Consider the following 26,542-nt stretch of genomic DNA (forward strand, 5'->3'; position numbering starts at 1 on the left):
ACTGGTGCAAACTGGAATAACTTCAGTGAATGATGTACCATTTGAAGAGCTGACCTATCATGTAGAGTTGGGAGGAGGAGTGAGTATACAAGATTTCTCATTTGAAGTGCATAAAAATTAATGTCATAGTTGGACTAGGTACAAAAACTGAATTGGTTTCCTGCTCTTCTGCTACTGACGAGTTTGTCTGCTTTTGATTACAAATACATTTTTATAAAAGTAAATTTTACAAAAATACCAAAGTAACTTGGCAGCCTAATCCCATTTTAAAAACAGATTTATAGCCATATTTGTAGAGGTACTTATGGACCTAAATATGCAGATAAGAGCCTTGTAAGATTTTCCAAAGCACCTGGTTCTTAACTCCCATTGCAATCATCTAGACATCTAGGCACCATTTACAAAAAGAGGTAAACATGTTCTTAAGCCCATTTTTGTGAAGTAATGCATTTCAGTATGGTCTTAACTTTAGGCACATGATTAAATTCCATTAATTGTAAGCTCAAGTACTATGCTGATGATGGACTATTGGATTGGGGCTGTAGTGACTTTTGTAAAATGAAGTGGCATTCTATGTCGCCTCCAAACTACACTAAAATTGGAAACTTCAGCAAGGATACCAAGAACTAACCGGAACTAGTCTATACACAGTAGGATCCTTAAGGCAAGGACTGTGTCTTTCTTTCTCTGTATTTGCATGCCACTGGGTTCCCAAGTACAATTATTTTTATTTAGAGATGGTTGGAACATTTCCAAATTTCAATGAAAAAATTGGGACAAATTTTATTAAAAAATCCATCTTTTTTAAGGGCTCTATTTTTAGTGTTAGCATTAGATTAAACTAAACACAAAAAACACAAGCTACTCTTTGGTGTGTGTGTGTGTGTGTGTGTGTGTGTGTGTGTGTGTGTGTGTGTGAAAGAGAGAGAGGGGCCGCGTTTTCTGTAATACAGTCAGGGTGCCATGTTTCATATTTTGGTCCATTTCAAACTTTCAGAGCTTTCTTACACAATATATCTGAGAGTCAACATTTTTAATTTGGCAAGGTGAACAGAAAATGAAACAAACATACTTGGTAACCATTACCTGATGTTCTTTGCTGACATTGGAAAGGTGTGAGTCTGACTAAATGTATTCCTTGTGTGTGAGAGCTGGCTGCTTACTTCTGGTTCTGGTGGAAGTGGCTGATATTTCTTTGGAAGTGTCTGAAGAGGCCTAAAGTAAAAAAAAATTGAATTTAAAGAAATATTAGGATGTATACAGGGCACAAAGTAGTCTTGTAATTGCAGGTTTCACACTGAGATTTTATTAGGACTAACTCCTCTTATATATTTGGATACCGCTTTGCTCAGTACGGCTCTGATCTTAGTAATGTCCTATAGATGCAACACTACCATTACATGCACAGGACACAATACAGGGCCTAGGACAGTGAGGTCCCACTCCATGATGGATTCTCAACACTACCACAGCACACACAGTAATAAATATACTCACCTTTAAACAGTTTTGAATGGTGAAATCACTACCTTTCTACAACTTTAACTTTGAGAGTATATAAATTTGTTGTAGTATTTATTGTATTCCCTTTAATTAAGGAAGATTATGAATACTGCAGAAATACAAATTGTTTGCAAACCTATTTTAATGACATTCACTATATGTGTAGTAAAATTAATTGGGTAGTCCTTGTAAAAGTATATTTTATTTATGAGAGTTGTTAATCTTAGATAAAGATAAAAGGATCAACAAGGGAAAGTAACAAGAGAACAAATTGTTTTATATTAGTGGAGTTCTTATGAAAGTAGGTACAAAATTCCCACTGAAGTTTCACGAGAGCAGGATTCAGGTTGGTAGTGGGTAAAGCAAATTAATATAAGGAAAATGTTAATCGTCATTAAAACATGATATTGTTACTAGGGGCATCATCCAGCAATTATGGAAGTCAACAGGAATCTTTCTATTGACTTAAGCTGGAGCTGGATCAGATCCCAGGTTTCCTGAGTAGGGGCCTTATACTGCTCGGGCTCGTCTACACTGGCCCCTTTTCCGGAAGGGGCATGTAAATTTCACCTATCGCCGTAGGGAAATCCGCGGGGGATTTAAATATCCCCCGCGGCATTTAAATAAAAATGTCCGCCGCTTTTTTCCGGCTTTTAAAAAAGCGGAAATAAGTAGGAATAAGAGCCTCCGGAAAAGGGTGCTTTTTCCGGAGGATCGGGGCCAGTGTAGATGCTCTTTTCCGGCTTTTTTAAAAGCCGGAAAAAAGCGGCGGACATTTTTATTTAAATGCCGCGGGGGATATTTAAATCCCCCGCGGATTTCCCTACGACGACTGGTGAAATTTACATGCCCCTTCCGGAAAAGGGGCCAGTGTAGACGAGCCCGAGCAGTATAAGGCCCCTACTCAGGAAACCTGGGATCTGATCCAGCTCCAGCTTAAGTCAATAGAAAGATTCCTGTTGACTTCCATAATTGCTGGATGATGCCCCTAGTAACAATATCATGTTTTAATGACGATTAACATTTTCCTTATATTAATTTGCTTTACCCACTACCAACTTCAAAGTAGGAATAAGAGCCTCCGGAAAAGGGTGCTTTTTCCGGAGGATCGGGGCCAGTGTAGATGCTCTTTTCCTGCTTTTTTAAAAGCCGGAAAAAAGCGGCGGACATTTTTATTTAAATGCCGCGGGGGATATTTAAATCCCCCGCGGATTTCCCTACTACGATAGGTGAAATTTACATGCCCCTTCCGGAAAAGGGGCCAGTGTAGACGAGCCCCTCATGTTGAAGTCAATGGCAAACATCCCATCAATTTCAATGATGCAGTACTGGGCTCTAGATACAAAGCTTCTATGCTTAATTCTTTGTCTGGCCTGGCACCCAATTTAGGTTTAGAATGTAGGACTGGTCAATGGTACCTGTAAATTCACTTCCAAACATCTTATTGACATGATTAATCAGGGTGGACTTGTAGACTGGTTTATTTATCATGCCTTTATTTAACCAACCCCAAATAAGCTATTTAGGAAATGCATGCAAGTTCTCTTAGAGTACACTTACCTTGGAGGGGGCAAAGGGTGCTGAAAGAGATGAAACATAAAACACATGACTTTTTCTTTATAGGAGGAGGAGGATAAATGAATTATGTTTAGGCTTCATAAGCACCAAACTTCACATTCAGTTCTTTAAGTCTTTATTTCTGCATAACACACGGAAAATATCTAGATACTACAAAAAGCCTGATTTTTTTAAAAAGGTTTTGAAGACAGCTTCTATTTTTTGGAATGCAAATATGTAAACCTGCTGTTAATTACTATGATGTCAGACAGTTCAAGCACATGACTAAATGTTTGCAGGTGTGATTTGCAGATGTAGTTGGATTGACAAAGGCATAATCTACAGGTGCAGCAATCATACTTACAGGTGCAGACATCAAAAAAGCAACATTTTTAGATATAATTATTTGTGGTGCACAAAGTGGTGCCTGCAAAAATTGACTCTACTTTTCAAAATCAAGCACCTAATACTGTGAATGTTTTTTCAATGAAAAATAAAGACTTGAAATAAAATTATTATTGAAATTATCCTTACCTGAGATTCAATTACTTTTTCTTTTTCTCCTAAATATAGAGATGATTAAAATAAATGTCAATGGAGTGCTGCCTATGTACTTAAGAAGCAAGCCTGTAGTTTGTTTGTTCAACACTACAAGCAAGAGAGAGAGGCTAGCCTTGGTCTTTGGACACAGTCCTGAAGTTGTAAAATGAGTTACTTCAGGAACAGCCTTGAAGGCATTTAGAACCTCAAGTATAGTTCCTATGCTTGCTTCAGGAGCTTAATGCTGTTGATGCTACAATATTCCTACTCTTATCAATGGATTGCAAGTTTGAGGCAGTAACGGGGAGGCACAGCACCCAAATGCAAGCTGCAGGTAGTACACAAAGGTTTAAGGGGTGGTTCTTATGCCCTGTCTGGACATAAAGGCAAATTCATAATCTACACAGAAGGCTAGACTGTTCAGTATCCTCTCAGGGTATGTCTACACTTGCTCCCTAGTTCAAGCTAGGGATGCAAATGTAGGCAACCGAAATTGCTAATGAAGCGGGGATTTAAATAATCCCCAGGGAGCCAAATCCTGCCCAATCTCAGTCCTGAAGCCCAATTGACAGCTGGGGTGTCTGGCTGCTGTGCTGTGGCCCTAGCCATCCCAGGTAGCCAGAGTACATAGTTTCTGGAAGGCACTGGCTTCCCTTGCCTCCATTACCCACCACCCATGCTTTCACCTTTGCATTGCACTTTGGGGCCAGAAAAGGATCATAGTGCACACTACTATATGGATTTCAAGCGCACCCTATATTTCCATTCTCAATCCTTAATGCTTATCTCCATATAAGAGACCAGCTATATAGAAGCAAATATAGTCAGGGAATTGCCATGCCAATAATTAGAACTGGGACATCATTTCTTTTTGCTGTGGTCTATGCTAGGGAGTTATTTTGAAATAACCTCCCTTATTTCAAAATAATAAATGGAGTGTCCAAACTTCCAAGCCTGTTATTTCAAAATAGTGAATTGGTTATTTCAAAATCTGTATTCCTGCTTTCCTCGAGGAATAAAGCTTATTTAAAAATAGTTATTTCAAAATAGCATTAGTGTGGATGCTCTGCTGCTGCTATTATTTCAAAATAACTAATTCGAAATAAGAGCTCCTCAGTGTTTCCTGGGGCTCTAACTCGAGGTAGCACGTCCACATTAATGGAGCCTGCCTCGGACTAATTTCAAGGCTTCCCCATAGTGGGGACATACTATTTCGATTTTGTTATTTCTGGAGTTATTACATTGATTTTTAGTTATTTCAAAATAGTTTCCTTGTATAGACATGCCCTTTTTGATTGGGTCCAGACCAATTCTCTTTAGCAACACTCACAAACAGCAGTTTATTACATGTACTAACTAAGGAAAAAACATAGTTAAGAAGAGGAAAAACTTTATTTTTTTGTCATCTCACAATTGTTTCATGAAAGTTGGTGTGACATTGGAACTAAAATTTGATTTAACTACACAAGCACTATATAAAATATTTTTTTCACAAAAAATTGGTGTGAGATTGGGACTAAAATGTGATTTAACTACACAGCTTTTATTTAAAATATTTAGCATTAATATTAGCATTTCGAAACCAGTTCATAGATTATATTTTGGTTATAGTCATGAAGTTGTCTGGCATTCATTTTGTGTGAAGTCAAATCCTGACTTCATTATTACAATGTTTTGCCTGTAATACGGTTTTTGCATTTTCTTCATTCTTTAATCAAGTTTTCTTCAAACATTTAAATAACTGTATTTAAATCAATGTTGCAGTTTTATCTCCTTTTAAAAATAAACATAGCATTGTTCCCCATAAAGCTCCATGAACCAAAATAAGTAAACAAAAATGAAACATAATAGATGTTAACTTATCTTGCAAGCAGTGAACCATAAGTTATTCTGAACTAAAGTAATTATAGGTTAAATATTTAACAGTTGTACAATGAAATTGACAAAATAATGGTGCAAGATTTGTGCAGATAAATCCCTTATGCCATCTTGTGGGCCACTGGTTTAATTGCATCAAGCAGAAATATGAATATCGAGAAGACAGTTTCTATAATTGTGCAGATACTATTGTTAATTAAAAATCATAATGTAGTCCTATATATGTGCCATACGTTTAGAAAGTGCTTTACAAATATGTTTTAAGACACCTGCTCTAATCCTAGTCTGTCCACACTAAGGGTACGTCTACACTAGCCCCCTAGATTGATCTAGGGAGGCTAATGAGGGCGACTGAAATTACAAATCAAGCCTGAGATTTAAATATTCTGCACTTGATTTGCATGTTCCTGGCCAGTCGCCATTTTAGAAACTGACTAGCCTGAAGTAACTGCCCACGTCTACACGTGGCAGTGAAACGGGATTCCGATTTAAAGCCCTAAATCGAATTAGCTCGTAAATCTCTTTGCAGGAGGAATACCAGCTAATTTGAATTAAGGCTTTAAATCGGAATCCCATTTCACTGCCGTGTGTAGATGCAGGCAGTTACTTCAGGCTAGTCAATTTCTAAAAATGGCGACCAGATGGGAACATGCAAATCAAGTGTGGGATATTTAAATCCCAGGCTTGATTTGTAATTTCGGTCGCCCTCATTAGCCTCCCTAGATCGATCTAGGGGGCTAGTGTAGACGTACCCTTTCTTATTTTATGTCATCATCACATATCTCATGGAAGCATTAGCTAAATACTTTTCTTGGCAAATGTGGGTTAACATTTTCAAAATACCTAGGAGACTTAGGAGCCTAAACATAATGGAATTTAGAAGGGATATATTTTCGACACTGTTTAGGTTTCTAAAGATGCAGGTAGGCACTCAGAGATCTTTAAAAAATATTTGCACCCACAAAGCCTGGGCTAGGCTCCTAGTTTCCCTATACAAGGAATACAGAGAACTAGGTGCCTTAGAATGTGATTCACAAAAGCCATCATACTAGGTGGGGAGCTGCCCAAGATAGCCAATGGAGATAATGTCAATAAGAGGGGTATATGCTAAGCCTCCCCTCCCCGAGATATGCATCCAAGTCCAGGTTGTAGGAAGGTGTCTCTCTCTGCTAGAGATCCACAACCGAGAATCCCCCCATTTCAGAGTCAGGAGGTGTAGGTGTTTATCTCCACACAAAATGGGCAGAGGAGAAATCCATCTTATATCTTTCCCATCCATATATGAAATATACTTTTTATGTGCACCAAGGCATATGTGAATGTGCACCACCAGTAGAAACAAAAAACTAGTTGTGGGTGCTCTGCTAATCAGCTGGTTGGCATTTGAATCTCAGTGAGTGGCTGCACAAGCGCCCAGCTTATGGGAAACACTGATGGGGAGTCTGTTCCAAAGCTGAGTGAAGTCAATGGGAGTTTCTCTCTCAACTTCAGTAAGTTTTGGATCAGGTCAATAGACAAGTTCCCTGACATAGCATTCATTTGATTTTCATTTGAGCTACATCAGTATTTGCTCTTAAAGGGTAGTTGATTTGTTTATTTTTCTCTTTTGTAAATTTTATTTTGTACACCTCTGGCTTACTTGTGACTTCAGCAGAAAGTACTTTTGGCTTAGTGCTCCGTTTTATAGCAGGACCTAAAAGAGAGAGAATACATTTTGTTTCAGCATTGATGATTTTTTTTCATTGTGTCTCCACTATTGTCTTAAGCTCAGTCTTTATACTTGTCAAGGCTGTTCCACCAGTGCAACAGATGGGGACCCACAAGAGAGCTTAAAAATACCTTGCCTCTATAGAATTCTGCTTAAAAGTTCCCCAAGGTCACAGATTCCCTCGCCTTAGGAGGTAGCTGCCACCACCAAATGAAAAAACCCTTTCTTTTTGAATCCAGGAAGAGGAGAAAAACTGCAATCTCTGATAGCTGACCTCTCAGTCTTAGGCATACATACACAGATCTTCTATTACCTTCCAGGACTTAAGAAATCAAATCATCATTTTGAAAAAGGTGATTTTATTAACAACAAAAAGATATACTTGGTTGCTAGGTGTTTTAAAGCAACTGAGCCAGGTGTTTTTAAATAATTTAAAAACACAGAGAAAATTACATCCCTAGGGGTATGTCTACACTACCCCGCTAGTTCAAACTAGCAGGGTAATGTATGCATACCGAATGTGCAAATGAAGCCCGGGATTTGAATTTCCCGGGCTTCATTTGCATAAGCCGGCCGGCGCCATTTTTAAATGCCGGCTTGTTCGAACCCCGTGCCGCGCGGCTACACGCGGCACGGGCTAGATAGTTCGGAATGGCTTGCTAGTTCGAACTATCTGTTCGGAACGAGACGTACAGATAGTTCGGAATGGCTTGCTAGTTCGAACTATCTAGCCCGTGCCGCGTGTAGCCGCGCGGCACGGGGTTCGAACAAGCCGGCATTTAAAAATGGCGCCGGCCGGCTTATGCAAATGAAGCCCGGGAAATTCAAATCCTGGGCTTCATTTGCACGTTCGGTATGCATACATTACCCCACTAGTTCGAACTAGCGGGGTACTGTAGACATACCCTGGGATACATCTTAAAGTACAGTGTGTGGTGTGGGGGGAGTACATGGACTTAATATGGATAAGTTTAACCAAACAGCAAAACAAAGAAAATAACCTGATCACATCTAAATAAACATTTCCCTATCTACTCACGATCTGTGCTTTAAGGTCCAGTCCATTTCCATTCCCAGTATTCTTTGTAGGCATTGTAATTCTGCCTGGTTAAATTAATCTCCCCCCCCCCAACTTCTGGCTTAAAACTCACACAAAAAACAACAGTAGGCAGGTATATCTTCCAATTCAAATCTCAATACCTTCTCCCATTGGCTCTCCTGGCTCCCTGCCAACATTTCCTAGCTACCTAAGTTTAACCCTTTAGTCACTGAATACTGGGATGTTCAGAAAAGGCCAGCACCCCCCTATTTATCACAATACTTAACAGAGAAAATGATCAAACTAGACTTTATTTTTAGTTCTGAAAGAGCATATTGTAGATAGTGTTTGTGTAATTATCAGCATTTACACAGTTAACAGATTTGTACTTTTTAAAAAAATTAAGGATGATTTAGCTAGAAATATCATTTCATCCTTGAAGAGCTTCAATAAGGTCACAATACTTCATTTGGAAATATTTTTTATTTTAAACAAATTAAATACAAATTTAATACTGTGACAGAGTAAAATTGCAAATTAAAGGCTCTAAGAGCTGGCCATTTCCTTAAATATATGTAAAATGATATAAGTGTCTGGTGATAATAACCTCTTAGGAAAGAAATCATCAGAGGATGCATTTACAAGTGTCTCAGAATTATGAAAATTTGCAATAAGATACAGAAAGTGTTAGTGTTAAACTGAAAGCCATTGAAATTTGTCAAGGATTGCCAGACCATTAGAACCGCTATTATATTCTAAACTGTGGAGATACTCTGATATCATCAGGCAGTAGTGCATGGTAAATATTGACAAATACTTAGTCTTTAATAGCAGCCTCTTCTGGTGACATTACACTTAAAGATCTGTGTATCTAGTAAAATGGATGTTGTTAGCTAGGTAGCCACACAAAGAACCAGATTCTGATCCCACTTGCTCTAGCTGAAATTGGGAGTGACTCCAGTGCACCTGTAATTGCTCAACAGCAGCCCTGCCACTTCTCTCTGTCTCTGAATCACTCTATCTCTCTATAAAATGATATAACAATTCCCCCTTACATTTCTTCTTCATAATTGAAGAGAGAGAATCTGATTTTTACAAAGGGTGGCCTATTCCTGAGGAATGTAGAGCTAAAAGGCATACCATATCCCCTCATGAAAATGATTACTTCAGCATTACTGAGTTGAAGTTGGATTCTCGGTTGTAATAAGGTGAATTTTAAAGTGACTTGATATTTTGAAAAAATATAGTTCTTTTATTTGTTCTTCCTTGATTTATTTTATTCTTTCCCATATTTTCAGAAAGTAAGAAATGGTATTTTTCATAATCTAATTGCAAAACAAGTTTTTTATTGTACCTTTAACATTAGGGACTCTGCTCTCCTCATATCTGCTTTCCTGTAAATAATATAAAATATTTAGCTGTGATATTGGTCAGTAATAATGAATATACAACTGATTAAAGTCTGCTGTTCCTGACACAACAAGATCGCATCTGGCAAGGTGAAGGAAAACCCAGACTAAAATATGGGACTTAACATTGAATCACACTGATTTAAAAATGATGCCCAAGGCTTTAGCTATGCAACTTCCATGGCTTTGTATAGCACTTAGTGGTACAGGAAAAGAGAAGGAAGTATATTTGTGAATGCTCTTTACTTACACCTAAGTCTCGAGGGGAGTGAGAGGACTTTTGCTGGATGGTAACAGAGGATTTAGTGTTTCTAGATATCTGAGTAGTCGCTGAATCTCCTAAATAACGTACATCTGTGAAAAAGGAAAAATACAGAGTACATAAGAGCTGCCATACTGAAATAAACCGTGGACCATGTTGTCCAGTATCCTCTGTCTAAGGGCATGTTTACACTGCACGCTTATTCCGAAATAAGCTATTTTGAAATGTTTATTTTGAAACAGCACATTTACACAACAAATGCCAATCAAAATAGCACTGAGCTATTTTGAAATAGAGCGTCTACACTCATTGGATGCTGATTAGTATTTAAGGCCTCCCAGAAGCACTTCAGGCAGGGCATCAGGACAGCAGTTACTTCCTGGAACTGCTGCCTGAGGCTTGTGCTTAAAGGCACCCCCCCGTACAGTCTTGTTTCAGGCTTTTCTTCTTTGCCTACTTCCTCAAGGGACAGCAAAGCCTTTTCTCTGCCTGCTGTGGATGCCCGTGCAGATACCTCACCTCTCTGGAGCTGGACCTGCTTCCTAACAGTCAACGGCTCTTATTTGTCTTGGTGCACCTCCTGCTGTAGTTTCTGTGGACTGCCTTCCTGGCCCTGCAGGAACAGGACCCCTGCTCCTTGTGGGGCAATTCCTTATCTCTCTCCACAAATTGCTCATACAGATCAACCCTACGTGCCCTCCCCTGCACATCGTGCACTGCCACTTCTAACTGCACACCAGCTCCGACTGGTAGGATTGGATTGTCCTAGAATGGTAGGACAACCAGCAGTGGCTCCAGAATTTCTGTATGTGGAAGAACACCTTTTCTGGAGCTATGTGAGTGGCTCGCCCCTGCCCTCTGGTGATAGAATACCCATATGAGACCTGCCATCCCACTCCAGAAGTGGGTCACCGTCGCTATCTCAAAGCTCGCTATGTTGGATGGCTACTGATCCATTGGGAATCAGTTAGGCATGGGGAGATCAACCGTCAGGACTGTGGTCATGCAGGTATGGTGCTCTCATTCTATTGTCCCAGGAGGTTGGTGAACTGAGCAGCTGGTGTGGGGTTCCCTAAGGATGGTGGTGGTAGCTCCCTCCCAGGGAGTTTTTTCAATCTCACATTCACAAAGCCCTGACAGAGGACGGGGCATGTCGGGGTTGATCCTGGTGTGTGTGTGTGGGGGGGGGGGGGGAAGGGAGGTGGGGCTTGGAAGCCTCCCGAGTGCCCTGGCACCCCTGCAATTCTCTGTCGCTATCTACAGGTGGTGAGGGCCATCAACACCATCCTGCTGCGCAGAGTCATCAACCTTGGTGATGTCGACCCCATAATCGCTGGTTTTGCTGGTATGGGCTTCCCCAACTGCGAGGTTGGGGGCTATTGATGGCACCCACATCCACAATTGGTCCCCCGGCCACCAGGAATCTGAGTACATCAATGGGAAGAGGTATTTTTTGATGGTCCTGCAGGCCCTCCTTGACCACCGTGGCCAGTTCACTGACATCTACGTTGGGTGATTGGTGAATTCGCATGACACACATGTCTGTTCCAGAAGCTGCATGCCAGCACCTTTTTCCCCGACTACCATCAGGGTCAGGGACATGGACATACTGGCTCATGAAACCCTACACCGGATGCCAAGGAAAATTTTAATGCCAAGCTCAACAGGTCCTGTATTGTGGTGGAGGGCACCTTCAGGCATCTCAAGGAGTTGTTCTGCTGCTACCTCACTCGGCTGGACTTCGGTAACCAGAATTTTCCCCAGGTGGCAGTGGCATGCCGTGTCTTCCACAACCTTTGTGAAAAGAAAGGGGAGACTTTCCTGCTAGGGTGGAGGGCCAAGGCTGACTGGATCAGCAGGGCCTATGAGCAGCCATAAATGGCTGCTATCTGGCAGGCCCATCAGGGGGCTGTGCAAATCCATGAGGTTCTTAGGGAGAGTTTCTTACAAGACTCCAGTGACACTCTCCCCTGGGAGGGGACCATGAGGGAGAGGGAAGGGGGAGGAGGCTCAGGACTGGGGCTGGGAGTGGTGCCTGCACCTCGTGTGCGGGGCCCTTGGTGACCATGGGCCCTTGGTTCCTTAAATAAATTTTACCTTGTCTTTCCCTATTTTCACTTCTGCTCCTACCTCATTTTCACTGATATTCATTAAATTAAATATCCAATTGCTACTAAACTTTTTGGTGAAAATTGAAACAAGAGTCAGTAAGCCCTTCTGCCATTTCCACAATTTGCATTATTGTTAATAGAATGGTGAAGCATGATTTCCCCTGATAAAAGTCACTCTGGGTACGTCTACACTTGCTCCGTAGTTCGAGCTACGGATGCAAATGTAGATGACCAAAATTGCTAATGAAGCGGGGATTTAAATATCCTGCGCTTCATTAGCGTGATCTCGCCTGTGTGTTACTTCGCTCAACAGCTGCTTCGTACCAGGAAGTGCGCGCCGGGATGTGTTAGTTCGAACCAAAGCCCTTGGTTTGAACTAATGTTACTCTAAGGGGTTTGGTTCAAAGTAACGTGTCCCGGCACGCACTTCCTGGTTCGAATCAGTTGTTGAGCGGAGTAACGCGCTGGCGAGATCATACTAATGAAGCACGGGATATTTAAATCCCTCCTCCATTAGCAATTTCGGTCACCTACATTTGCATCCCTAGCTCGAACTAGGGAGCAAGTGTAGAGGTACCCACAGACTCTTATCTTATAAATCACATTTGCCTGGCAACTCTATTCTTTACTATAATTTCTACCAGTTTTGCTGGTACTTAAGTTAAGTCCACTGGCTAGTAATTGCCAGGGTTGCTTCTGGAGTCCTTTTTAAAAATCAACACTACATAAGCAATTTAATGTTAGTATGCTTTGATAGGTGGGATAGATTCAGGTCAAGCTTTGTCAAGTCTTATATCCATCTATAGCGTACTACAACCTCATCATTCCAAAACATCACTGGTAATGTACTACCTACAACTGTTAAATAGCATGCGTTTGTTAACTACTTCATGATGGTTGCGTGCCTGGGTATATTTAGCAATATGTCTAAGGCATTTCACTGAATTCAGTGGAACAGTCATTTGAAACATCATTGGAGGACATGAGAGGACAGAAAAATGCTGGTTCAGGATCAATACATGATATGCAAATCCTACAGATTTCTCTGCTCATCTTACTCATGCAATTAGTTCCAACCCTGTCCTCCTATGACATTGGCACATGGAGGTGATCCCCTCAGGAATGGATCTGACTCCTCTTTATTGAAAATGGTGTCAGCTATTTCTACAACTCCCCACCCCACTTTCTAGGACTCTACAGTGTAACAATATGGTTTTTCTGCAGTCATATTGGAAGGCCTGTAGCCATAATGGAAGGCCTAAAGCCTTCCTCTGCAGCCAGACTGAAGAGCAGCAGCCATTAGCTGTAAAGCTTGAAGTCATATATTCACATTCCATCTAAATTGCATGAAAATAGTGTCACACCAGGCTGTTAGAAGGAGATCCTGTCCTAATGGCACCCACTGTCACCAGATAAAGAAATAGATATCAAGATAGGTAGAGAAACTTAGTATAACAGCATTTCATCTGGCAAGAAACTGTTGATCAATGGTTGAGGTTGTGGAATCCTCATTCTATGATTATTGCCCTGGCTTTCCTATTGTGTGTGCGTGTGTAATTTCTGCCTGGTTTGTAACTGTTTCTGTCTGCTGTATAATTAATTTTGCTAAGTGTAAATCAACTAAGGTGGGGTATGATTGGTTAGGTAATTATGTTACAGTATGTTATGATTGGTTAGTAAAATTTTGCTAAAATAATTAGTTAAAGTATTGGTAAGCAGGACTCAAATTTCACTATATAAACTGGGGTCCAAGAAGGAGACCAGAGGGAAGCATAGAGCTGGAAGAGACCTCACGAGGTCATTGAGTCCAGCCCCCTGCCCAAAGTAGGACCAATCCCAACTAAATCATCCCAGCCAGGGCTTTATCAAGCCAAGTCTTTAAAACCTCTAGGCATAGAGATTCTACCACCTCCCTAGGTAACCCATCCAGTGCTTTACCACCCTTCTGGTGAAATGGTTTTTCCTAATATCCAACCTATCCCCCTCCCCACTGTAATATGAGACCATTGCTCCTTGTTTTACCATCTTTCACAACTGAGGACAGTCTCTCTCCATCCTCTTTGGAACCTTGAGGAATCAGGAAGTTGAAAGCTACTATCAAATCCCCCCTCACTCTTCTCTTCTGCAGACTAAATAAGGCCAAAACCCTCTGTCTCTCCTCATAGGTCATGTACTCCAGTCCACTTATCATTTTGGTTGCCCTCCGATGGACCCTCTCCAATGTGTCCACATCCTTTCTGTAGTGGGGGGCCAGAAGTGGATGCAGAACTCCAGATGTGACTTCACCAGTGCAAAATAAAGGGGAATAATCACTTCTCTAGAGCTGCTGGCAATGCTCCTTCTAATGCACCATTAGCCTTCTTGGCTACAAGGGCACACTGTTGACTCATATCCAGCTTCTCATCAACTGTAATCCCCAGATCCTTTTCTGCAGAACTGCTACTTAGCCAGTTGGTCCCCAGCCTGTAACAATGCTTGGGATTCTTCTGTCCCAAGTGCAGGACTCTGCACTTGTCCTTGTTGCACCTCATCAGATTTCATTTGGCCCAATCCTCTAATCTGTCTAGGTCACACTGGACCCTATCCCTGCCTTCCGACATATTTACCTCTCCCCCTAGCTTAGTGTCATCTGCAAATTTGCTGAGGGTGCAATCCATCCCCTCATCCAGGTCATTAATAAAGATGTTGAACAAAACTGACTGCCAATCTGACATCGAGCTGTTGATCACTACCCTTTGGGCCTGACAATCTAGCCAGCTTTCTATTCATCTTACAGTCCATTTATCTAATACATATTTCCTTAACTTTCTGGCAAGAATATTGTGGGAGACCATATCAAAAGCTTTGCTAAAGTCAAGATATATCACATTCACTGACTTTCCCATGTCCACAGAGCCAGTTACCTCATCATAGAAGCTAATTAGATGGGTGAGACATGACTTGCCCTTGGTGAATCCATGTTAACTATTCCTGATCACATTCCCTTCTTCCAAATACTTTAAAATGGATTAGTTGAGGATCCCCTCCATGATTTTTCTGGGGACTGAGGTAAGGGTGACTGGTCTATATTTCCCTGGATTGTTGTTCTTCCCTTTTTTAAAGATGGGCACTACATTTGCCTTTTTCCAATCATCCGGGATCTCTCCCGATCTCCATGAGTTTTCAAAGATAATAGCCAAAGGCTCTGCAATGACATTTGCCAACTCCCTCAGTACCCTCGGATGCATTAAATCCAGACCCATGGATTTGTGTATGTCTAGCTTTTCTGAATAGTTCTTAACCTGTTCTTTCTTCACTGGGGGCTACCCACCTCCTTCCCATACTGCTTTGCCTAGTGCAGTAGTCTGGGAGCTGACCTTGTCTGTGAAGACAGAGGCAAAAAAGCATTGAGTACTTCAGCTTTTCGCACATCATCTGTCACTAGGTTACCTCCCTCATCCAGTAAGAGCCCCACACCCTCTTTGATCACCCTCTTATTGCTAACGTGCCTATAGAAACCTTTCTTGTTACCCTTCTGATCCCTTGCCAGCTGCAATTCCAATTGTGCTTTTGCCTTCCTGATTACTCCCCTGCATTCTCGAGCAATATATTTATACTCCTCCCTAATCATCCATTTCTTGTAAGCTTTCTTTTTGTGTTTAAGCTCACCAAGGATTTTCCCAGTAAACCAATCTGGTCGCCTACCATATTTGCTTTTCTTACTGCGCATTGGGATGGTTTCTTCCTGTGCCTTTTAATAAGGCTTCTTTAAAATACTGCCAGCTCTCCTGGACTCCTTTCCCCTTCATGTTAGCATCCCAGGGATCCTGCTCATCAGTTCTCTGTTTTTCTGAAGTCCAAGGTGTGTATTTTACTGCTCTCGTTTCTTCCTTTTGACAGGATCCTGAACTTGACATCTCATGATCACTGCTTCCCAGGTTGCCACCCACATCTATTTCCCCTATTGGTTCCTCCCTGTTTGTGAGTAGCAGAAAATGGTAAAGAGGAAGGAAAAGAGGAAAGGAAGAAAGGAACAGCAAGAAGACGAAGGAGGGAAGACCTGGAAGAAGAACTCGCATCCAAGACACAGCCTAAGACTAGAGCTGCCAGGACTCCTCTGCATGACCATGACGTGCAACAGCTAGGATTCAGAGAGACAGACTTTGCCTGGCCAACAGGGATGCCTGTCTTTACCAGGATTGGTGAGCATGACACTATGTGCTTAGTATGTGTACTCTGCTTGCTTGGTAATTGTCAATAAATAGAGAATAAGAATATTATTGTGTAAGGCTCTTTCAGTGGCAAAAGATCCTGCAGACCCACAGGAAGTTACAGCCTGAGCCCCAGGAATTGGGAAAGGGTAGGTGTTTAATAGGGTTGCACCTTGAGTCCTAAGAATTGGGTAAAGGTGTGTTTCCCTAAAGTGTGGAAGGGATAAGGAAAATTGTGCGGGTAACAACAAAGGAATTTCCATGGGGCATTATCCAAGTTGGGCGTGGTCAGGGTTGTGAGGGATACACAGGGTTGTGGCTCCCCAAATATTATTGGGGAAAAGTGATAAATTCCCAGACTCTATCGTTCTTGTTGTGAAGCCTCTAAATTAGGGAATTCCCCCTGAAAGTAGGGGTTTCCTGAGCTACATAACAGTGGCCAGCTGAGTCCCTGCAAGCCCAGCTCCACTGCCACAGAGTGAAGTGTGGTGTCTTTCTGGCCCAGAGATGTTACTGTGAGGCTATGTTTACACTGCAGGGTTTTTGTGCAAGAAGCTTTTTGCGGAAGAATTCTTGCACAAAAACTTCTTGGGCAAAACCACATCCACACCGCAAAACTGCATCACAAATGTGATGTGCTTTTGCGTAAGAGCGTCCACACTGCATGGACATTCTTGCGCGAGAAAGCTTTGATGGCCACTCACAGAGCTTTTTCTGATAGGCTCTTTTTGCACAAGAAACCCCTGCAGGGCATCCACACACACGTTTTGCACAGGAGCTGTAGCGCAAAAAGGAGTTATTCCTCATGGGGAAAGGAATAACTCTTATCAGTAAAAGCCCTCTGTCCTGTCGATTTACTGTATTTTTTTTTTTGCACAAAAACGTGTTGTTTTTGTGCAAAAACCTTGTACTGTAGACATAGCCTGAGACAGGGCCGGACTGAGCCATTCCGGCGCCCCAGGCAGACAGTTTAATTGCGCCCTGGGTTGGGGGAGGGCACATGCGCGGCCCCGTCCCCACGCCACCGCGTGGGGGAGGGTGTACGGAGCTGGCGGTGGCAGGAAGCATGTGCCCAGCCTGGCCTGGCCCAGCCCGGCTACTGCTGCTGGCGCACAGCCCGGGGCCGCCTGGGGCGAGCCAAGCCTGGCCGTGCAGGGCTCCGTGGCCGCGGAGGGAAGGGTGCTACTGGCTGGCGCTGTGGGCGTTAATGTGGCCCCCGCCCCAGGCAGCCACTGGAGGGTGGCCTCTGGGAGCTGCTGTAGCCCTCGATCCGGGAGCCGGGTGCATGGCGGATGATGGCAGCGATCAGGGGCACTGAGCGCCCCTTACAACTGCCATTAGGCGCCCCCCATAGGTTGGTGCCCCGGGCAGCTGCCTGGCTAGCCCATGCCTTAATCCGGCCCTGGCCTGAGAAAAAAGCCTCCAAGATAGCCAAAGGCTATCTTGAAAATCCTAAGAGATCTGTGTTTATAGGCCAACTCTTTAGGGAAAAGAGCGCGAGCTCCATCCTATGCCCTATGGGAAGAATTCCCCCATGGTGTCTTTGTCAAGTCCTCCCCACATTCTAACTCAGGATAACAAACTTGACCTATTTTCTTAAAATCCTCTGCAATACAGTAGCAATAAAAGATGGTTAGAAACCTTTCCGTGCCAGACAGTTGTTTTTTGGATATATTCTCCCTAAACTGCTGTCCTTGACAATATCCTCCCACAGCCTATATTCTTGTTTGTTATCATTTATTCAGAGAGTATAACAGGATGCCTTCCCAGAATTTACATTTGATTCTAATTATGCCCTCTGCTGCTTGGGTAAAACATGCCTACATGTTGATACACATCCATGTACACGAGCATGTTTTTCTGAATCAGTTCATTTGCTGAGTCATTAACTTTAAATGTATATTTTAATTGCCTATAAAAGGTTGCAGAATAAGACATGAACACAAAAGTTTATTTCTGAAATGCATTTTCAGGCTCATTTCTGGTAGGTGAAAGCTACAGGTCATAAATGAATAAAAATAGCTGTCCAATTGCTTAACATGCTTTTCTTTGGACCCATCAGTCAAGATTTGCATGGTTTTCCCTAGGCAGTAACTATACTCTAGGGTGCTCTTAGATAAGCACCAGAGGATGCTTACCATAGGGTTCTGAACAGAAATGTCCTCATTGTCAGGCAGTGGGGAAATAAAGTTTTAATTGAGCATTTGAGTGCTGCTATTTCAGGTTTCTAAATAAAGCTTTTTTTAGAACACAGCCTAGTCCATCCCTGAGTTCACACATGCTAAGGAATCTGAGGAAAAATGAGTTCAATAATTTGATTGTGTTCAATCAAAATCCCATTGAAAACAGTGGAAAAACTTTGGTTTCAGTGGGAAATGAATCAGGCCCTTATCTCACACAAACCTCTCTCATTTGCTGTTGTGGATTTTATTTTAGTATTTTTAATTAGATTTAAGATATTTCTGTGTGCGTCTCTCTCTTTTTTGGTGGTGTTAACATCTCTAGATTTTTATTATTAGCGTTGACTATCTTGACCAGTAGGGACAAACTTTCTTTACACCAAATTTGACAGTGGCTTGTTTCAAATAATGCATTACATAGAAGTGCTAAAATAAAATGAAACTTGAATACAACCTCTATAAAACAAATCAGTGGCTTGATTAAAATACAGAATTTCCCTATGAACAACCCATGGGAAATTAAAACAAAATGCCTATTCCTGAAAGGTGCAATAGGTGCCCTTAATATAATGTTACATTTATTGATATGCAAATTGATTATCTTGGAAAATCATACATTTTCTTTCTTTTCTATGTCTTTATTTGGTGGAACACTTGTTCTAAACATTTTTAAAAATAACCAGACTAAGCACAATCTGGTTTCCTCACTTAGCCCAAAGACTCAGTTCTGGTTTAGCACAGAAATAAATTACCTAAATACCCTGATTCTTGTATGGGTTTGGCAGGCGAAATTTTCAAAGAGTGCATGGCCTCCAAGCTGGAAGTCTTTACAGTATCATAGGGATGCTGTTCTTCATCAGATATATAGCACGAATGTTCTGATTCTTCTTCCCTCGTTTTTGCAAAGTCTTTATTCTAGGCAAAATAAAGAAATTCAGGTAATACAGTGCAGAGCTAACTTCAGGGCTGGACAAAGTGAATGCCATTGACTTGAATGATTCTACTGAGTTCTGTGAACAACTGAGTTGGATGGGGTTTGGCCGACTTCTGACATTGCATTCCTGTAAACTGTGAACTGGGAGTTTTGTTCAGCTGTTGAAGGGGTGAAGATGAAAGACTGCACACTGGTGCAGAACAGTTTCTGGCTGTAGTTTAGAATTTAACTTAAATTTGAAAGTTAGTAGGATTCAGACTCCTAACAGGGAGATTTTCAAAGGCAAAAATAGCAGTTAGGAATCTTATTAATCTTACCAATTTTTGTTGAGTACCATTGGTGCCTTGAGAAGTCTCCTCTAGTGCCTAAGTCACTTTGGAAATGGGCAGCTGGTTTCTAAGATACTTAGAGACTTTTGAAAATGTTACACACAGTGTAACTTCACCAGCAAAGCACATTAAAAAAAACCCACCACTGTAATATTTTCAATGTGTCATTTGTGCTAAGCTATTTGGTTATATAACTCATCAAGCTAGAGAATAGAACAAAAATTGTCACAGATGGTATAGCTTAATGGCAGAGCATTTCTAACCTTGGGTTCTGTGAATCTGAACATTACTGATTTATATAATTAACCAGCTCATAACACTGAACATTTTAAAATAATGTCACTTTAAAAGTCCCTTTTGGTTAATAAATATTCAAGTATTTGAGTCCTGAGTGCTTGCATTAGCCAGTCATCTGTGCCCAAGTAAACAAGAAAGGGTGGTGAATATTACTGAATGGTAAAACTGAAATCAGCTTTCAAATTTGAATTAAAGTTTACTGCAATGTTTTTATTTGTCCATTTCTCCTGTTGGCACTACTTGGGTACTCATTATCTAGTTATAGCACATGGTCTTGCAATTATTGTTTTCTCCCAATTTTTATTGACTTCAGAGTGATTTGTCAATCAGAAGTAAAACAGAATCAGGCTGCTGAGAAGTCTGCTCCTGTAACCCAGCTTCAGAAGTTCCTAGCCTAACTGGAAATAACCATTTTCCATGCTGATTTTAATACACAGTTACATACCAGAAAACACATGAGTGTTACATATTTGAAGATTTGATACTGAATGACTGTTCTATATACAATGATGCTGTAGTTCCAACAGAACATAACTATATACAGGAAAATGAATCCTACTCATGGTATTTTCAAAAGCAGTCATTGGACTAATCCTGCTCTCACTGAAGTCAATTTAAAGTTTTCCAGGATTCCAGCAGGAGCAGAGTTACACCAACACCAAGCACTTTTGAAAGTTGCAGTCTACATTTCATGTGCTCAGGCAGAAATGACAGTTTTCATTATAGCAGGTGACAATTTTAAATTTCACTTAAGTGAAAGTAAAACAACATTTTAGAGAGAAAGGAAAAGTACTTACAAAATTATATGTCTTCCCAGGAATATTTCTGCTCTTGTCTTCTAAAAAAAGTGGTAAAAAAGATTACAAGTATTATATATTCTGCATATAAGATTGATATGTTAGGCTGTGTCTAGACTACATGCCTCCGTCGATGGAGGCATGTAGATTAGACAGATAGGCAAAGGGAAATGAAGCGGCTATTTAAATAATCGCCGCTTTATTTAAATTTACATGGCTGCCACGCTGAGCTGACAAACAGCTGATTAGCTGTTTGTCGGCTCAGCGCGCTAGTCTAGATGCTCCCCTGCCGACATCAAAGCCCTTTGTCGGCAGCCCCGTTATTCCTCGTGGGATGAGGTTTACCGGGGCTGCCGACAAAGGTCTTTGATGTCGGCAGGGGAGCGTCCAGACTAGCGTGCTGAGCCGACAAATGAGTGCGGCAGCCATGTAAATTTAAATGAAGCCACGATTATTTTAATCGCCGCTTCATTTCCCTTTTTCGAATACACAAATCTACATGCCTCCGTCGACGGAGGCATGTAGTTTAGACGTACCCTTATTTAGTACATTATTAAAATGAACAGAACTTAGTTACTGTATAATATACAGAAAATATCCACCTAGCTCACATAGGCTACGTCTAGACTACAAGCCTCTTTCGAAAGAGAGTGTCTAGACTACAAGCAGACTTTTTGAAAAAGCGAGCCGCTTTTTCGAAAGAAAGTCTAGATGCTATCTTTCAAAAAAGCACAGTTTGCATTCAATAGTGCCTTTTTTCGAAAGAGTACTTTCAAAAAAAGCCATTATTCCTCGTAGAATGAGGTTTACCACCATCAAAAAAACTGCTGCGTTCTTTCGATTTACTTTTGAAAGAACGCGGCTGCAGTCTAGATGCAGGTAAAGTTTTTTTGAAAAACTACTTTTTCGAAAAACCCTGTAGTCTAGACACACCCATAGTGAAAAATGATGGCTGCCAGGATTAGGTACATTAGTAAGGAAAGGCTCTCATAGACCCTCAAACCCACACTTAATTCATTTGTACAGAGGCTATTAAGGTTAAGATTTTTTTTCAAATGGATGCCTGAAACTGAGTGCCTAAGCAATCCATAAATGACAATATCGTAGGTAGTTTTTTGGTCCCCATCATCACAGCATCTCAGCACCTCACAGAGCTTAGAACATTCTTATACCAGGGATATTTTGGGGAGCTCAAAATTTCTTCCTCTCTCAAATCTGGACAAAAATGTTGAAATCTCAACTGTCCATGAACTTGAAAAAACAAAACAATTTGTTTGGCTCAGGGGCATCAGAAATGTTTCCTTTTGATAATTTTGAAGTATTTCATTTTGTCAACTTTTTTCCTTCATCTTCTTTATACTCTGGCTTAAATTTCTAAAGTAAACATTTCACATCAGAAAAATTGAGTTTTTCTTTTTGAAAATAGCAAGATAAAATGTTTTGACACTTTCAGAACATATATTTTTCAAGTTGGGAATTTCATTAAAAAGTGGTTTCACAACCAGTTTACAAACAAACAAACAAATGGAAAAAATACCAAACCAAACCTTCTCCCCTCCCCCAACCCAGAATTGTTAACATTTTGTTGAAAAATTCCCAACCAGTTCTCCTCACCGTTTTCAGTGTATTTATTTTCACAACACTCTTGTGAAGTAAAGAGGCAGCATAATTCCCATTACTTTGGGCACTGAGCCATAAAGATCCTGACTTGTGCAAGATCACACAGGAAGTCTGGGGAAAAGCAATGAATTAGCATTCCCGAGTCCCTTAACTACTGGAATATCCTTCCTCTCCTATGTGGCTGGATTTTCAAATTTTTGAGCAGCCAGCCCTCCCACAGGAGTCACTGAAAAGGGGCAATATGATCAAAGTAGTAAAAATAATTTTGATTTTTGAATATAGCTTGATACATATGCACACTCTCATTTTAAATGTATTGTGTTATGTACCTCTTTGTGCTCATTCTAGTTAAAACTGACCAAAATATAACATAAAAGAACCCTTTTATGCATAATTTTTCTTCTGTAAGTTAGATGTAGAACATGATCCCAGCAACAAAATATTGCACAGTTTTGTGTGGCCCAGCAGATGGCAATAAATGTTCAGTTGTACGGTATCTGTTATCTCTCTTTATAAGTCATTCACAGGGTAGGGGAAATGGATTGCTGCAAACTATGGGCCTGACTCTCCTCTGACTTACACCAGTTTACTACTATAGCTCCTTTGACCTCATTGCAGTTAGTCCTGATTTACCCCAAAATAAGTTAGAGGTGAACCAGGCTCTACAAACATAATGCTGAAAACAAACCAGTGCTTTAAAGTTTCACTCTTTTGTTTTCTATTTCAAATTATAAAAAAAATTACTTTCTGTTCATTGAGTTCCAAGTTGAACACCCTCTGCATGACAGGAAATGAGTCATGTAGATCCACATTATTGGCCACATTCTCTAGTATAACCAGCTAGAAATCCAGAAATATAATTTATGCTATCGTGCCGAAAGTGTCCGTCTGCTATGTACATTGGACATTGCTATGTACATTGGACAAACTTCTCAGACTTCTTTGCTTTAGATTAGAATAAAATTCTCAACACCTGATGACCTCCCATGGAGGTTGTGTTCTTTTGAGAAACATTGGTGTAGATCAAGGAGCAATGGAATACCATATTGTACATTAGTACAAAGTATCCAAATTGCCTTTTTACTTTAAATGAGAAAGCAGAGACAATTTTGATTCTGTGGTCACACTAATTAAAATAGAGTTCACAGGGTCTGAATTCACATTCATGGACTTCAACACTGGAGCTATGTCTACACTGGTGGCTTCTTGCGCAAGGGTTCTTGTGCAAGAAAACATCCACACTGCCATGTATGAGCTGTGCTTTTGTGCAAGAGCGCCCATGGCCGTGTGGGTGTTCTCTTGCGCAAGAAAGCTCTGATGGCCATTTTAGCCACAGGGCTTTCTTGCGCAAGAAATTCCTGCCAAGCGTCCACACTGCCCTCTTGCGCAAGAGCTCCTGCGCAAGAGGGCTTACACTTGATAAAGAAGAGCATAGCGCTTGCGCAAGAAGCCCTCTCTTACCACGCTGTACTGTAAATTTCCTTGTGCAAGAGCTGGTGGGCAGTGTGGATGCTCTGCAGATTCTTGCGTAAGAACGGCTGTACTTGCGCAAGAAGCCGCAAGTGTAGACATAGGCAAAAAGGTTTTTGAAAAGCCAATGATTTCATTATGGTTCTAATAGTGATCTCAGACAGATGTTGTGTTTTAATGAGCAGCTCAACTTTCAAAGGCTTAGTCTCTCCAAACCCCTTTAATATACAAAATTGGGCTGCCTTTTTTTAAAGGGGATTGTTCTCTTATGCAGTTTGTAGTTTATCTGGAAATTCCATGAAATTGCCTATCTCATGTATCTGGGCACCTCTTAGGGACTAGGGAAAGGAGCAGGAAAATGCCAATACATGCTAGCTGTACTAAGGTTTTGCTGTGATGTGGCCACATGGCTACTTGGAAGTGAATTGAAAGAGAACACATCTCTGAAACCGCCAGACAGGTTGGTTTTATTTTATCTGAGTTGGTTCTTGAACCATTTCCCCCTCTGATGGCTGGTGCTTGTTGGAAGCATCATCTAGTGGTTAGGGGGAGTCACTTCCTCCCTAATACAGTTGCAGGCTGTTAGAGGAGCCCATGCTCTGTGACATTTACCAAGGTTGGGCTCGCAAGAGCACTTTAAGGCTGCCCTTTCTGGGCTACTTCCTCCCCCTTTTCTGTAGTACAAGCTTTGCAAATCTGCAGCAAATGGTAATGAAAAAAATATACTAATTGCATCTTTAACCTGCCTGAGCTCCTGCTTTCCCCAAAGGGACTACTGCTGATGCAACATCCCACCTTAGGAATTTCCAAGGTAGGCCTTTCTCCTTGCCTCATCAGCTCCCTTTGGAGTTGTCTGGATTCCTTATGGCAGATTATCTACAGGTGCAGCTGAACGAGGCCCTTTAGACCTAATATGCCTTGTAAAATCCTCTATCAAAAAAAAAAAAAAAAAAAAAAAGCCTTATGATGCTATTTTAAAGTAAAAAGTAAGGGGATAGTGGATGTTCACATTTTAGCAAACAGTCCTTTATGTGTGAGTGTGCAAGATGTACATGTTGTACAATAAATGTGGGATACTGGCTTTACATCTAGAGCACGTGTTTGGTTAATCGAGCCTTTAAGCCAGCAAAGCACTTGCACACATTCTTTTCATTAAGTATGCTCCTTTAAAGTCATGGGGTGAAATCTGGGGCTTGTGGATTTCAGTGGGAATTTTCCTCACTGATTACAGTGGAGCCAAAATTTTGCCCATAACTCAATGTGTCTTAAGTGCCTACTTAATGTTAAACAGGTGCAAAAAAGCTTTATGGAATAAGTGCTGGAGAGCACCTTATAATTTGGCTCAAGACCTTAAAAATAGGAAATGTTCACTTTTTTTGTAAATGAAAATGGATTTTTTTTTGCAAACTCCCAATTGTTTTAGAAGTGATCAACCATTTTGATAATTGAGGTCAGATCTGATGATACAGACACCTGTGGCCATGAAACTCAGCAGAGGAACACAGACCCATGCTAGGAGATCTGATTATAGGACTGGAGCCTAAATGGGGCAAGATAGATATACATAAAATGGCACTTTAAAAAAAGCTTTATACAGTCTCATTGTTTTTTAGAAGTAACAAGCCATTTGATTAATAATCCAATGTTTGTTGTTTTAAATCTCCATTTTATATGCATCAGGATAACTTATTCCACGTACTGTAGAACTGTTAAACACAAAATCAGTTTTGTTATGTGCAGGTAGCTTTTGACCTCCTTTATTAGTTGATACCTGAGTTGTGTATATTTCTCACAGTATAGCAACACATCTAGGTTCTGATTCTGGTTTTTTTTTGCATATCCCAAACTCTTGCCAAGGGTATTAAGTATGATAAAAAGAAAACAGGATGAAAAATATTATTGAGAAGAAACATGGTAGAAATGGTAACACAGTATTTTACCTCTGGGGTTCACCTTCAGTTCACTTGCTGCATTTACGTTTGGACAAGATCTAGAGAAATAAAAGAGAACAAATGCACTTACCTGAATATGAGCAAGTTTATCAAAACCTCATTTCAGAATTAGCATAACAGGATGTGGGAACTGCTAATCATTTAAGTGAAAAACATTTTTGGTAGCTCTGGGAACCACTAAGATATGAGCAGAGAGGATCCATATGCACGGATCTCCACCATCCACTGTTGGAATGATGATTCTGCCTGTCACCATTTGTTCTTCAAATCTCTTTACCTGTCTCAGTAGTTATATGGCTCTGTACTGTGGTATGTGAGCATCTACCAACTGTTAAAAACAGGAATATAGATGTAGCCAGGATTAGGAATAAATTTATGCACACCCCATCACTTAACATCTAAGCAGCTACCCTAAGAAATACTCAGGGCTAGCAAAATGTCAGCTCCAAGCCTTTGGGCTCCAAACTCCCCGCCCTGTACTTAGAGTTGTCCTATATCTTCTGTTCTTTGTATTATCTCTCAGCAGCTGTCAAAAAAAAATGCAGCTGAGTGGTTTCCTGTTTAGTGAGTTTCCTTCAAACCACACTGAATTCATCTGACCTTTAGCTGGCCAATGCTTGAAGCAGCTATACATCAATATTAAAATTCTTATGATTATTTATCAGCACTTTAAAAATAATAAATTCACTTACCTATTGGTTTGCAAAGTTAGCGTCTTGTTTTTCAGAACAGTTGGTTCTTTTGTTTTGATTTTCCTGTTGACTCT

General features: G+C 40.9%; 1 protein-coding gene across 1 annotated transcript; it reads right to left on the bottom strand.

Annotated features, from left to right (window-relative positions):
* Positions 1-822: 822 nt before the first annotated feature.
* On the bottom strand, positions 823-26,542 carry CLNK (cytokine dependent hematopoietic cell linker; the record flags this gene model as incomplete). Its single annotated transcript, XM_006128176.4, has 10 exons — positions 823-1,215; positions 3,064-3,083; positions 3,595-3,623; positions 7,118-7,171; positions 9,580-9,619; positions 9,885-9,988; positions 19,130-19,292; positions 20,735-20,775; positions 25,765-25,814; positions 26,469-26,542. Coding segments are annotated over 10 exons (708 nt in total), but the record flags the coding sequence as incomplete, so codon positions are not given.

This window comes from Pelodiscus sinensis, chromosome 4 (genome assembly GCF_052426305.1).
Source record: "Pelodiscus sinensis isolate ZL-2025 chromosome 4, ASM5242630v1, whole genome shotgun sequence".
Taxonomy (NCBI): Eukaryota; Metazoa; Chordata; order Testudines; family Trionychidae; genus Pelodiscus; species Pelodiscus sinensis.